The sequence below is a fragment of the Pararge aegeria genome, chromosome 10, assembly GCF_905163445.1.
Source record: "Pararge aegeria chromosome 10, ilParAegt1.1, whole genome shotgun sequence".
Classification (NCBI taxonomy): domain Eukaryota; kingdom Metazoa; phylum Arthropoda; class Insecta; order Lepidoptera; family Nymphalidae; genus Pararge; species Pararge aegeria.
Genome location: NC_053189.1, coordinates 15,337,245 through 15,353,559, shown reverse-complemented (window position 1 = coordinate 15,353,559; position 16,315 = coordinate 15,337,245). Strand labels below are relative to the sequence as shown.

At 33.6% G+C, this 16,315-nt stretch overlaps 1 protein-coding gene across 31 annotated transcripts in view; it reads right to left on the bottom strand.

Annotated features, from left to right (window-relative positions):
- LOC120626775 (protein tramtrack, beta isoform) overlaps positions 1 to 16,315 on the bottom strand; it is a 548,009-nt gene that overhangs the window by 285,054 nt on the left and 246,640 nt on the right. The window contains exon 5 of one of the 31 annotated variants that reach the window (XM_039894514.1): positions 10,337 to 10,863. The exons of the other annotated variants lie outside the window; for them this stretch is intronic. Within the exon in view, the coding sequence (XP_039750448.1) occupies positions 10,607 to 10,863 (257 nt within the window). The 3' untranslated portion in view covers positions 10,337 to 10,606. Of the gene's footprint in view, positions 1 to 10,336; positions 10,864 to 16,315 lie in introns of those variants that run through there. 31 annotated transcript variants of the gene reach the window in all.

The window sequence follows — 16,315 nt, the reverse complement described above, 5'->3', positions numbered from 1 at the left end:
TTTGGTTAGAATGTTTCTTTATATACTGTTAAACAGATAAAGTTAAGCATAGTTCGGTATCGAAAGTGAATTACGAATCATATGAGGTTCCGCTAATTGCTTATATTTATGATTTATCATGGGCCTCATAAGAATAAGAGTCGTTTAGCAGGCGACGTAGAAAGCTATTCTTGGAATGCCTTTACGTGATCAAATCAGTAATGAGGATATACGTAGAAAAACCGGAGTCACCGACATAGCTCAAGAGTCGCGACGCTGAAGTCGCAATGTATAAAAGTACGTTGGGGTGCTGATGTCCTGGAATATTGACCCCGCACTAAAACCACCGCCGTCTGTCCACAACGAAGTGGACAGACGGCATAAAATGAGTCACAGGGATACAAGCGCCACAAAACCGTAGCGAGTGGAAATCCCAACAAAAAACTATGTTCAACAGTGGAGGTTCTTGTGGTGATCATCATTTATTACTGGTGTAGTCTAACATATGAGCCATCTGATACTTGGTACATGCTCGGCGGCTCATGATTGTGCGTTCCTCGCAAAACCTGAAGTTGGTTTTTATCACTGAGATGCGCCAGGGTCCTGCAGCCTTTATTGTACATGGAACAGCACCAACTGCTTCCGTAATTACCTTTTTGTCGATGCCGGTTAAATGTATACCCGCATATGTATAATTTATTACTGTTGCCGAGTTTGATAATTCTACAATCTGAAAAAATATAATTTGCATGTAATGAGAAAAGTTATTATTTACTTTATTATTTACTTATTACTGACTAGCAAATATAAAAAATGAAAGCCAAGGATGGGTGCATTGGTCGACTAGATTTGGCCTTCACCTGGATACCCTGCTGTGGAGCATATGTTAAGTTATAAATAAAAATAAAAAAGCAATTCAGTACCATTCTACAGGTTTTGTTTTTTTTTTTCTGTTAAACAATAGTTAACTAGTTATAAAAGAAAAAATGCTCTACTAGAAGAAATCTCTGAGAATGAACCTCAATACTTGGTATATGCTTCCTTTTACCATTCTACAGATATTGTTTTGTTTTCTATTTAACAATAGTTTACTAGTTATGAAAGAAAAAATCTTCAAGATAAAAAAAATGAAACACTAGTTTTTTTTTTTTTTTTTTAATAACCTATAAAAGCATTAAAAAATGGTTCATTATATTAATATCACAACACCACTATGGTCGGTTAATCCAAGGAATAATATTTTCCATCATCATCAATAGCCTATAATAGTCTACAGCTACACTAACGGCCTCCCTAAAAGTCGGGGCTTGCCCCTAATCACCCATAGATGATACCAGAGATTAGCCCAGAGGAAGATGCTGCATGTTCTCTGTTATCCCTTACTTGCCTGGTACGACACCGGCGGGAAATGAAAGGGTGGTGATGACTATATTCTAATCTGCCGGCACCATACGGCACATTAATAATATTCTTATCATTGGTGAATCCTTACATATGAACCATCTGTATGTAGGTACATCTCGGGCGGTCCATGATTGTCTTGTCTTCTTAGGACCTTTAATTCTTTACTCTCGCCGAGATGTGCCAGTGTCCTGCAGCCTCTATGGTACATGGAGCAGTACCAGATACTCCGAAAGTTTGCTTTGCGCTGCAACCTGAAGGTAAATCCGTCAATAAATATGGCCTCTTTTTTGCCCAGCAAAATCATTTTGACTTCTGGAAACACAATTATTTACAGATAAAAAAAATTGACCAATACTACCTAGTAAACCTTAGCCCCTTTATCAATAAATGTGGCCCATCTGATGATAAGTAAGATAACACACCCTACAAAGTTTCGCCCTGTGTCCATCGCCCTGAGACGTAGGTGTTAAGCATTATGGGCCTGTTATTACGTCGGAAACCAAGACCTTCAGACCGGAACACAGCTATGCAGCTTTACATCAGAAATAAGCATGGCATAACCCGGTTCTCCTAAAAGTCTCTATTACTACTGAAAGTGTAGGTGTGGCGTTCGCCGAGATAGGCAGCGATTTTCTATTGTCTCACATTTGAAAGGTGCTGTCAGTTGAAGGGCGACGAACACTGCTAAGTGCCACGTTTATTAATAACTGTATAATACATCGAGAGCAGCTGTAAACTTTCGACGAGTTTGCAGTACAGTACATCTGTCAATATCGAGAGGAGTGGTCAATACTTGATACTTGGTAAAAAACTGTAATTTCCCAATCGACCAAATAAATGCAAGTCACAGATTTAATACTATCTTGATGAAAAATGGCCAACTTAATAATGATAATATTCGTGAAATAGAAAAGAAATATGATGTTAAACAAAATTTAATAAAACAACGCATACGCTATACGCATTAAAACTTGTGTTATAAATATTATTAGTACTAATATTAATACAGTATTACAATATACTTAATAAAATTCTAAAATAATATAATAACATACAAAATCCTATTACAAACATCAAAACAAAATAATACTTTATCAAATTTAATTTCAGATGACTAATAAATATATTTTTGTTAATTACAAACATTTTAAAATTTTTTTGGTCGCATTTTTTCCGAAAACCGTAACACCAATCCGAACATGAATAAAAGCTCCTTTGGTAACAATATTAAAATATGTTAATTATTATTAATTATAATTATTATACCTACTGAATATATTATAAAAATATCAACATAACTAACTCTGCTATTGGAATGTTCTCAAGGCTTATTCTACAGTCTAAGTTAAACTTTATAAAAATATATTAGCTCCAATAGATTCTACGACAGGGCTTTGCAAGTTAGTATTGAAACTACCTGTATTGGTCGGTAAATAACACATTGTTTTTTCGACATTTGAAACCACTTAGGTTAACTAATTTCTTTATTGGTTTATACACAGCACTGCGGTTTCGATTAGTAGCCGACAAAATTCAAAATTAAGCACGCGGAAACGAAACCGTTATGATTTGTCGGCGAGTAACGGCTTTGGTATCTGGACTTCATAATACAGATCAATCAGACGATATCAAACGTATTACAGTGAGCCACTGAACACACGTGATACAAGTCCTTGGTCGAAATTCATATAAGATGATTCTTTTGCGTCCTATAACCAACAGTGTACGCCCATTGGTTGGAATGTTATAAATCAATTCTATTTCACTCAGAGTGTATGATTTAAACGTAACAAATGTGAAACTGGACTGACGTTAATTTTTACTTATGTACAGAAATCACAAATCTACACTATTGCTAGTGATCAATTTTGACTGATTGAAAACTGACACAAGGTTTCATAACAGTATAAATTTTAACCACCGTTTACCATATTTTAGTAGCACAGTATTATCAAGAAATACAACAGTAGTTTGAAGTCTTTGAATGTGGTAAATGCTGACAAGGTTTAGACAGCGTATAGTAAAGTCCCTTACAATTGAAACCATTAAGGAACACTTCTTGCCCCGCACGTACCGTATGATTTTTCTGCCTAGACAGCTAAGTCGGACCTCTGTATGACTATTTTACTCTGTGATATTAGTATCCAAAATTCTTTCAACTTACTGTTTATTTGCCATACAATATTTTGAGCCTTGAGCCGTAGATATATATATATATATATATTACAATAGATTCTACATAATAATATTTATACTATTACTTTAAAAACGTTATTTTTACTACTACCTTCGAGTTCTTTGGAAACTCTACTTTTACGCAACATATTAATAAATTTTTTCAATAACTTCGTCTACCTACAATTTGAGGAAACGTCATTTACATACTACTACTACCACGTCGTGTGGGGTGTTTAGGGTGTTGTAGTGTGTATCTAGCACTTAAACAAAATACTTGATTGATTCGAATGAATACGACTGATGCGTTGTAAGTATCTTTCCATCCTTAATATTAACATGATGCTAACTAACATATTCAAATGATGATCATTATTTTTAGTTTGTTTTTCTACAGAATAATATTTCTACATACTTGATTCTGATCCCAAAATCACTAACGTACGTTCCCATTTTATAGGAAAAATGTTTTATTTTATTTTAATTTAGAAAATAACGAACTTTTATTATAAAGTAGCCTGCTTATGATATTATTGAATAATATAGCATCTCTTTAAATCGTCATAATATTTTGTAGACACAGTTTGCCTACGAGTGATTCGTTTTCAAATAAAATCATCATAAAATCATGTTGTCCACTAGAACTTCTCCCTACACAATTGTTTTAGAAACGACTCAAGTCTTTCAATTGTATAACGTAGATGTTTCTACAATTGAAATGTGTCACGGTGTTTTCTGTCCAAATTAAGGAACTGGTAGGAATAATGTCGCTGAACACTTGTTCATTTATTATTTTTTAAGTCGCGAAACACGAATAATGTTACATAAACAAGTTTCTGACGGTCATTTGTGACTCAGAAAATCAAAAATATTGCATCTAATGAAGCCTTGAATATAGCAAAATTTATAATAATAAATACATGAATTTATAGAAGCACCTTAAAAATATTATGACAAAACAACAATAACAAATTTCATTACAATTTTCAGAGTGCCGAATCTTTTGAAGAAAATACTAGTAAAACTCTTTTTATAGTTACATCGAAGCACTTATCAATAAAATACATGAGAATGAACACAATTCATGAATACATGAAAGTCACACCGATCATATCTACCATGTTCCATATAAGGCACATGTTCCATAAATGCCACACGAACAAGATAATTTTTAAGAAAAGTTTTGAAACATTCGACTACGAAATCTGGTGACACTAAAAATTTTCGAGATTCATACAATACATAAACCAATTGCTAACACGATCTATCTACCAAGCAACCACTGTCTATGACATTCAAATATTCCAACAAAACTTTATCTCTCTAAACTCAAAAGTTTTTGAGAGATGTGCCTAATTTGACACCACGAAATGCATTCTACTCATTTCAAACTCATAGAATATAATTAGAAATACCTTTTACTAATAAGAGCTCCTATTCTGCATGAGTTTGTAATCTTAATTATGAATTCACTATGCGATGTAAAATTTGAAATCTTTATGTGTAGGAAAAAATGGGCTACAATTTGTATAGTATAACAAATAAAGCTTATCGTATGACATATTTCTCATAACTGGAAATGTGAGCTGTTGACGTTTTCAGAATTTCTTTGGCGAGCTTCGAACACAAGCCTCATGATTTAACTGTAGCATTAGAACCTTGATTAAACTAACGTATAGCATCGTATCTATGAATTAAGCATGTGAGTGAAGACCTGTCGTTGACACCACAACTCCATCGATGGTTACCGCAGACGCTTTGCATTTCAGCTTGTGTTTCTTGGAGCAAGTCCATCTAATCCGGTTGCCGATAAGAGAACGGGAGTGCCGGAAGAACTTATGACCACCAATGTAAATATTAGTAGATTCTCTGCACAGGCGAGCTCTTAAAATGGCCTGTACTAGAGCTGAAAAGAAAAACCAGAATAAAGTAAAAGTAAAGACTAATTAACGATAAAATTATATGATTTATATTAAAAAAAATTAAGTAACACGAGTTCACCGGTTTGGATATGTTTAAGATACATCTAGTAGACGTTTCTGAAACAATCGTATCAGTTTAGCTACCATTGGATAAATTTCGTAAGTCGTAAAACCGTAACAAACTCAAATATCATATATTTAAAGTAGAGATCGACCAAATTAACAACATAAAGATATAAGGAAAGATTATTAAGATTTTGAAATAAATAGACAAAACAAATGAAATAATGTTTTATTTACAATTCGTTTTGAATTTCATTAACATAACAACTATTTTAAGTACTAAAACTAAGTAAACATAATACAAAGTGATCTATAGTTAATTAATAAAATGGTTTAAAAGAAAGACAAATCACCGCTGTTACATGATAAATTCAGTGAACAGTATGGCAATAAAAGATTAACAAATAAAGTCTTAAAACAATTGTTTTAAAAAAAAGTTAAATAAAGCATATCCTAAATGCCAATAAAGCATAGGTACAATATAAAATGTTAAAAGTTAACCCTAAATAAACAATAACGTGCACTTAATTAACTAAACGATACTTCCAAAAATGCAATGAATTATAAAAGGACAATTTAAAAAGTTCTATTAAACTAAGGATTTACTCAATTTAACTAAGCTACGATACAGCTACTTCCTGTGTTGTATTTCCTCTGAGCTTATGCGCAAAATATTTAATATAAAGCAAAAGATGATCAAGCTGTTGTAAATGAAAAAGGAAATTTTACTTATAACTAACACGCAAATGAATCCTTTTGTTTTTTTAACATCGATATGTCAAAATTATTAAATGACTGAGTAATATTATTTAATTCATCTTAACATATCGTCCAGATGCCGTTAAATGATACTGCGGCGGACCGTGGTTATGATTTTCTTCTAAAAACCTAAGGTTCCCATGGGCATCGGTGCGAGCCTTAGCCTGGCAGTATTTACTCTTCTTCCTGGTGCAGTACCAAAACATCGGACTGTATTCAGAGAAGGTGAAGCCGTTGATCATGAGCATACCCTTTTGCGAACGACTCGGTATACGGCGTACTAAAAATTTATAAAGTTATGTTAGACAGAAAACAGAGGAGGGTTTATGGTTTTTGAGCTACTAAGAGATGATTAATTTCCTACGAATAAAGTTGAAAAAACATTAGAGGGAAAGAAAGGAAGAGGGCGATAAAGACTGGATTATTTGGGACGATTAACACTAAAGGTAGAGACGTATGGAGAGGTGAAAGAGAGATATATGGACAAGAAAGATTGGAGAGGACTACATCGACAAGTTTTTATCTCTCAAGTTAAAGAAGAAGATGTTACTCAATATAACTGATTTGAAATTTTAATAAAATGGGATCGGAACTACAAATATTCGAAGTTCGAATTCGCTACATAAAAAATTCTAATACCGCTCATATCTTGATTATTTTTTAGTATCTTATGGGCTAACCAAACTACATTTTAAAATTTCACGTAGCATAAAGTAGTACTGTAAGAGATTTTGGAACGAATGTAGGGAGTTCAATTCAGCGTCATACGATATGTTTCATTTGAGTCGTAAAATGGTGACGCAGTCGGTTGAACTATAACTTTATTTAAATATATTTATTGTTTTCCTGACTGGATCTTGTTTCTATCTTTAAAATAAGACAAAAAATTGGATAGAGGCAGGCGTTACTTTGCGGAATTCCATGTCAACATCTACTGAGGATGCTCCGGTTTCGGAGCGAAACGTGCGTAGAGGATACATTGACGAAGATCTGTTTGGTGTGAAGTATAAAGATTGAAGAAATTACAAATATACCATACAGATTCTCCTGCTTTTCGCAGAGTATAGCAAATTAAGCATAATTTTCATAATAGGGTAAAACAAGTAAGTGACAAACGTAAATTTAAAGATAAATGTGGTACGTCTGAAACCGGATAAAGTTAAAGTTTACAAAAATGATATGATAGAATTTTAGAATGCAAAATCACCCTCACCTGCATTTTCTGTTAGGTTTCATCGCCTGCATGAGCTCAAACTAAGGTATTCGTACAACACGTTACAAAAAGGTATACAAAATCCATCAACAGGAATGCACATTTGTATCATAAACTTAAAATGGAAATTCAAACATATTATTATCTAAGTTCTTAAATTTGTATTATAAGATAATTATTATTACTATTCCTTATCGTTATTAAACATTATAATATTACATTCTTTTTTGCACGATATGTACATATGGAATAAAGATTATTTCATTTTATTAGCAAACACACTGGAACATATTTAATTTAATTTTAAACTTTAAATTTAACTTAGAGAATAATCTATTCTATTGATATCATAGGTTATTAAGACGAAAGAAAATACAATGTAATAGGAATAATAATAAATTCTAAAACAAAATTTACGGTCATGGTACGAAAAACTGTACAAATTTACGGCACAAAATTCATCCGCAGTTAAGGTTTGCCATAGAGATTCAGGATTTTGTAGTGGAAAATTGTACAAATTCCGTTATATGTTCATCTCTAAAGTAAATTGATCTTTCCAAACACGATGCTTGTAACGTAATTAAATAGACATTTATTACGTTACATATTACCTTTTTCCACAAAAAACATATTGAAAGAGATGGCAATATTTATATAAAGATGTATCAATTTTGTTTAGTTTCGAGATTTTTTTTAAACAGAATTGGCACTGATGTGTTGAATAACAATTGATATAGCGTTTATATTCGTGTAAATGAATAAAATAGAGTTCAATGCTTCAACTAATAGGAATGCTTAGTTAATCTTAATGTACCGTCCAGAAGCTGTCAAATGATACTGCGGTGGTTCGTGAGTATGATTTTCTTGCAAGAATCGGAGATTTCCTTTATGATCGGTGCGTGCCTTCGCTTGGCAGTTCCTGCTCTTTTTTCTGGTGCAATACCAAAAGTCCTTGAAGTATTCAGAGTAAGTGAAACCGTTGATCATCAACAAACCTTTCTTCGAACGACTCGGTATTCTGCAAACTGTAAAATAATAATCAGATTTAGTGGTTGTTAGTAGTGGAGTAGTGGAGTGGTCCGAATTTATAGATTTTAAGGATCTTAAAATAAATACATTTTATTTGCTTTGCTAATTGGTTGTGATGACCGTGTGAGTCAAGTCAAAACCGTTGCGCATTTAAATCAATGCAAAATACAATTATATCGTTTCTGTACCGCATTGCTAATGTTAAAAATAGCAACCTCAAAAAAAAAAGCAAAGGACATCTTGTCTTATGACACAAAGGCCTCTCAATGAGTTCAAAATGTGTATAACGTTATCTTATAAATGATTACCATAAAATATTGCACAAACCATTAAATAACAGCTGAATTATGAATTACTCTAACTAGTTTACTTTTTATTCGGAGCGTGTTTTAATTATCGTATCTTTATATTCAAGCTAGATTAGCTAGTTATCACAACGATGCTATCAAATATTTGTCGACGTGAAACGTATTGCAATGTGATAGAACTATTTAAAAAAAAAAAAAATATCCATTTTACTTATTATAAATATCCATTTAAATATACATCTTTGTTGAAAATGTTGAAAAGGATAGCAATATTTTTAGACCGGTCTATTAAGTTTTAGAAATGTGTAGATATGGTTATGTATATATATATATATATATATAAATAAAAATAATACATATATATATATATATATATATATATATGTATTATTTTTATATATTGTCTAGCATGTAGTTATTAGTGTGTACTTATTTGTATACTTTCTATCTCCAGTCTCTCAAGTGTCTCACTTGCTCCGTTCGTAAAGGAAGCCTGGAAAAGATCACTATCAGTGATATAATTGCCTTTTGCTTTTATACTACGAGTATGTTTGTTTTGTCCTGTACATTTTATTAGTTTTATTTTTGCAATAAAGTTATAAGTATATGTCATAGATAGATTGTGTCTTAAGTGTGTGAAGCGGAAGCTTAGCGGAAGAAACCTTGTGAGAGTGAACTTCAATAAATGACGTGAATTAAAGGGAAATTAAAAAATTAATTACAATTAATATGTTTTGTTAAAATATATAATCATTATAAGTTAAGATAATTGCATTCAGACAATGGGGTAACATCGCTAAAAAAATATATACATCGAATCTCATCTTACTTTAGGACTGTGTGAAAAACACGATTTCATTTAAGTTGTCGCGTCGGATGGCATAGTTTATTGGTTGTTGGTGTGTTTTAAAAGTGCCATGTTAATTTCGAATCAATGTTCATGTTCATTACGAATCAGAACCACTATATCGTCAATGGTCCATACACTGCTCTTGCAGCCAATATTACGCTTGACACATCTCCAAGAGGTTTTTGATCCAGTTACCTTCTGCTTATTATAACGCTCTCCGTTGAGGATAAGCACTCGGCCACCAACTTTCGTGAAGTCAAAAGATACTGGAAATGAAAGGAAAAAAATTTAATCAGACATTTCATTGCGCGGAAGTGAATAATTGCAAAACAATCTTCTTCTGTACCTTGAAAATATCTTGGCAGACAAACAAACGATGGGACGTTGAAATTTTAAGTTGTAAGAGATTTTTTTTTGAGTAGCCTAGAGGCTAACCAAGAATTTTTTATAATTTCTATCTAAGAGGGTTAAATAGTGGAAGAAATTTAGTATGAAAGACTAAAATTTTAGCGTTTTATTAATTTCTGTTAGCTTTGTCTATAGTTTAACATTAACTTTCTGGTAACTACGCAATTTCGTACGAATAAAATGTCCCGTTGTTTATTGTTATCAGTTAAAAAAAAAACAATCCACATGCAGTGAACCGAGGCTATTTTTAATAACTTATTGTAATTACACACTGACATGAAAATAATGTGTTTTGTGTCAACGGATTGATACTAATTTCTGTCCGTCTGAATTAACAACAATTTAATATAAAGTCTGTTGTGTAAGCATTTTAACAATATCAGTTCTAATTTGTTCCTCATACTTCTTTCTGAATTCGCTTCTATTGTCGCTCTGGACTTTTTACGTTCATTATTTATTTTTAATGTGTTGTATTTATAATAGCATATAAATTTGTTTAGAGTTTTTTACTGCGATATTTAGAACAATACTCCTTCCATTGTTTTTTTACTTTTCGATTCATATCTTTTACTAATTTTTTACTGGCTCTTTCTTTTTTTCTCAAATATTTAATACGTTCCTTTTCTTTTAATTGTTCCCATTTTTTAGGATCATTCTTGATAGAATTATAACGCCGACGTTCTGCTTCTCTTTTTTTTTGTAGTGTTTCTTCTCTGGTAAGTTTAGTTTTCTTTAGAGGTTTCCATTTGGTCTCTAAAACATATATAAATATATAAATCATCATGTTGCCAGGGGACTGGTAAAAGCAACAAATGTTGAAATATTACTTTTACAAATATTTAGTAATCCTGTAAAACTTTCTCATTGTGGGAGGAGACCTGTGCCTGGAGACAATTTCATGTACAAATTTGTTCATTGCTGGGCGGAGCTAGAATAAATCTAATTTGGGAATCATAAATTTTTTTTCAGATTTTTAAAACACGTGGGAATCTTGAATTTTTTCGGGGTAATTAGTAGGGAAAATTTTCGCATTTCTGGAAAACATAAAATAAATTCTTAGATGTTTCCGAAAGGGTACGTAGAACTTGCCGGTCAAGAGGCCAGATTGAACTTCGAAGACCTCATGTTGTAGGTAATTCTGTGGGTCTCACATTCGGGTCATATTGGTCGGAACACGATTCCATAAATAAGAGGTTTAAAAACCAAAAAGGTTGATGGGACATTAGACAACATAAAGAAAAATCTTAAGGTAAACAAACCGTTTATTTCACTGATAGTAAAACAATTATATGATTTAAATCTACTGATATATATTAAAATTCAGCTTCTAACAAAATTATATATTATATATGTATATATATAATTTATATATATATGCTGCACTTAATAACTTGCGAAGCGAGATATATTTGTTGTACAAATATTTAAAAAACATATAAAATTATTGCTGTTTCATAAAATCCAACTTGAGTTGCGATGCAGAATATATAAAAGCCACTGCACTAATATGATCGCAACGACTTGATTTATTTAGAAAATTATAACTAGTATAAACCCTTGTATAAATAAGTGTTAAATGATTTTTTATATATAATATTATTGGCAAACATGATTTACCTTCAAGATACGAGTACCTATATAAAGAAGACGAAGACACTGTATCCTCTAACTCAGTTAACATAACAGACATGACAACGTATTCCTGAAAATTTTGCAACAAAGATAACTTATCTGTTAATATTAACTAATTTCTTTTATATTATGCTGATTGCACATTACGGCTCTCAAGTGGCGAATTTTTACTAATACTATATTTTATGTGGTCTGTTACAGCACTTGATCTGAATGTATGTAACGTACGTAGACTTTTGTTGCCCCGATAGCTGACATCCTGGTGACAGGCATATGATACTTTTATCCCAGAAAAAAAATTAGAACGATGCCCGCAGTCAGTTGACCACAAGATAACAGCTGATAGTTTCTGAGGGTGATCATGATTATCTGTGTAGAACTTATAACATAGTTGATGTCCATCGGTTCAACTGAAGTTGCTGGAAAGCGCATTGTTGGTAGACTCATAGGTGGAAACGATGACATCAATCAAATCGCAGGTGCTCGCTGGCTATTAGTGGCACAAGACCGTAACGAAAAAGATCTCTATAAAAGACCCTATGTATTCTAAAGTAAAACATAAATTAACATTATATTTGTTTACAAAATTTCGTTTTTTACATGAAAATAAGATCACATGAAAATAAAACATGAAAATTTGCGTAATTGTAAAGAAAAATCCTGTACTACATTTCACGGAACGTCTCGTAAAATGCGATCAACTTAACAATAATTGAACCTACTGAGGGCCGAGTGTGAGAATTTCTACCCACGTTTACTTATTCGATCGCGTGAAAGCTAACTACTATTTGTATGGTATAGAAACAGCGCCATTTAGTGACAAGCATGTTCCCTATAGTTGTAATTAGATGGCGCTACTTCGATACAATATAAATATAAGTTAAATGTCACGCGATCGAGAAAGTAAACGTAGTTGATAAATCTCACACTTGGCACTGTGATTAAATCATTCGTTTTGTTTATAATCTAAAATCGATGTTCGTGTTCGTTAAGAATGTTAACAACAACATCGTCTATGGTCCAGATCCTGTTCTTGCAGCCGGCGTTACGCTTAATGCACCTCCATGACGTCTTCTTCCCAGTAACATATTGCTTGTTGTAACGGTAACCTTTAAACACCAGTATACGACCGCCCAACTGACGCTTCGAGGCCTCGAAATATACTGCAAATAAGAGGAAAAAAACATGCAAGAACCGAAAATAACGTAATGTTTTTTTTCTATATTAAGAAATAGAGATAAATAAAAGCCTTAAAATCGGGGTTTTATTGTATATGTCGTAAGCTTGGGGAGGAATAGATAATTAGAAATTAAGAAATATTTTGAAAATCTTTCCTAATTAATATTTTTGTTTTACCAAAATCTTAAGTTAGGTACCCACCTAACTTAGGGTGAAATATAATTTAAGTAGATATTTAAATAAGGATATAAAAAATAAAAACCCTGTGTTAGTTTATCATTTTTATACTTATTAATTTTTGTCAATTTTTATACCAATAACAAATAACACTTATAATACATAGTGAATAAATAGTTCTATCAAAGCTAGATCAACAAATAATATAACTTCTAATTCTGCGTACTTATTTGTGCTGAAGATGATACATTTTCGGGATGGTAAGCAACTCTCTTTGCATATTTCTTACATGCATCATAGAATTCTAAGACTACAAGATACATCTGCACAAGAGACGTGCGCTTCAAGATCTTATCGCGTTATTACAAATTCGCGCCGTGGTCACACAGACCTTACACTCACACACACTTCCGTTTCAAGAAGGAAAGGGAAAAATTAATCTTCATTTGTGGCAAATTGTGTGTTAATTCAAAGGACACTAGCATACTGAATCAACTACTTTGTATGCTCATGGAGAGTTGCGACACGCGAGCAATGTCAAGCCAGCCTGCTGCGAGCAAAGGTGGGACTCCGGACACAACACAGCACCAATACTATTATCTATCGTCTTCCCGATTCGTGGTTGTGAGGGGAATATGCTAAAATTTTCGTGCCTTCTGTAATAATAAAAGCTCGGCATCCTCTGTACCTTTTGTTACATCTCCATCTTTTTCTGTCCGTGTTGTCATAATCGTAGTGCTTGTTGTATCTGTATCCATTCAGTTGGAGCGCCTCGGAACCGTTGTGAGTGGATTCAATTACAAAGTGGCCTGAAAGTGTAACAACATTGAAACTTTTACTATTATATGCAGGTACAGGGATTCCCATTAGATTGAACTCGTTACAACGTATTGGATAGACGAAGGAGTTACCTTGACCAATTCCGTGATATATAATGAACCTACTCTACAATTTATATAATTCACACCAAATGGATCTTCGGCAATGTAATCTTTACACTCGTTTCACTGGAACATCTTCAGGACATTTTGACTTTAAAATTGTCTTGACTTACAAATTGGTCCTTTTACACTACGCTAAAGAGTTTGTCTAATGAAAAATGAAAGTTGTTTTAATAATAATAAAAAATATTTATTTACAAAACAAACCGTTTTTTATATATTTTTTATTTCGACAACAAATAACCCCTTAGCTAAAATCACACTTGATGACAACGCAGTATTTTCGCGACGTGGTACCTGCGTGGTAAATTGCTTGGTGGTACGTCTTAATAGGTAAGCAGATAGCCTAGCCTTGATGGAATCCTCCCAAAGATAAAAGTATTGTAGTTAGACTGTTAGTAGAAACAAACGGACCAGGAGCGTGATTAAGGAGCTCCCTGTAAAGGCCTATGTTCAGCAGTGGACGTCATTCGGTCTATATGATGATGATGATAAAAGAAGATATGCAGTCGTGTAGTTCATAGGTTTAATGCTGACGAAACGAGACCACGAGGCATTCAATTCCATCCTTAAGTCCCTCAGCTCGAAGAAGGCATATAACTTCTTCTATAATATTATCAAGAAGCAATATATGTAAGTTTGGAGGCTTGTAGTCAAAAATATCCCTTAATATATTGTGTATATCTACCTGTCTGCCTGAATAGCTGTCCGTCCATCAATCTGTTTGTCAATGTTTCCTCCGCAATTATTGTAACTTTAAATTTACACCTGAATTAATATTAGATTTATTGGTTTTTTTATAGTGGAAAACCATCGCCTGTAAACAAAACACACTGCAGGGCATGCAGGGATCACGTACTCCAAAATACCGCCATGTGACCATCTGAGGCATAGGTGTTAAACCTCATATGCCTGCAATACCGCCGGCAAACATTCAGATTCAGATTCAGATCAGAACAGCAATGGGCGGTCAAAATATAAGTTGCATTTTCCCGAACAAGCACTGTCACGAAGAGCCTAGCTGTGTCTAGCTCGATTTAGGATAATATAAAATAATAGAACCATCTGCCAATAACGTTTGTATGGGAATACGCCCAGCTATCATACCACCTTAAACTTTGACAAGCAATTTTTGTATGATAATTAGATAACTTTTCATTTCATGGTATTATCTATGATTATGATCAGTGAAGCGTAAAATATCATCATCGATTGTAGTAATCACATGACTTCTACATCCAAACTTTCTTCTGTATGCACACGACCAAGTTGTTGTATGGTTGGTAATTCTTTTCCGTACAAACCGGTATCCGTTCATAACTAAGGCTCTGTTGCCGAATTTTGTCATCATGAAGTGAATATCTGAAAATCATTACAAAGAATCGAGCATTATTACCAACTTAACTACAGAAATTAAATGGTACTTCTTTTATTTTATTTTCACGGTGGCTCAAAATCTATTTGGTAAGAAATAACAAAATGCTCTGGAACATACAAAAAAGTATTTGTTTCATCGCCATGATCATCACGTCACCCAATGGACGCCCACTGCGGGTATTTTATAGGGAGTTCCAAATACGGCCCTGTGCCGTTTGGGTGCAGCGGCTTCCTGCGGCTTCGTTCTATATTATCTATCCACCTCGTGGGTGTCTTGTGAACGCTGTGTTTACCGGCGCGAGGTCGGCATTCCAGCACCTTGAGACCCCAACGTCCACGGCATCTCCTAGCTATCTCCAAGTTGTTAAGTATGCGGTATGTATTGTACGTATACTGCACTAAGTAAGTAGTGAATTGCAAGCTGATGGCATGAATAGATCATTTAAGTAAGGAGTTATTTTCTCAGTTGATCTTGCAAACTGAGCAAAACTTCGCTGGTTATGCAAGCCCTTCAAAATGCCGCTCTGTGTACATCAAACCAGAAGCGTAGTGGTAACCGGCAACCACGCCCGTCATATCGAAACACAGCATGCTGCTTGGCGGCAGAATGAGCATAACGGTAGTCCTTGGACGAGCTGTCACAAAACGCTCGACTAAGTATTACTAAATAATAATAATTATTTATATTATGTAACATCCAGGCCACCTCGTCAATGGTAGGTGCGGCTGCTACCAGTGACGAGCAGGCCAAGAGGCGTAAATATGAAAACCTGGATAGCAGCTTCATTTTTTTGCCTTTTGAAGTAGAGACTTTGGGACCGTGGGGTCCGGAGGCAAGGGCACTTTTCAAAGAATTATCGAAAAGGGTTATTGAGTCTTCCGGTGATCCTAGAGCGGGC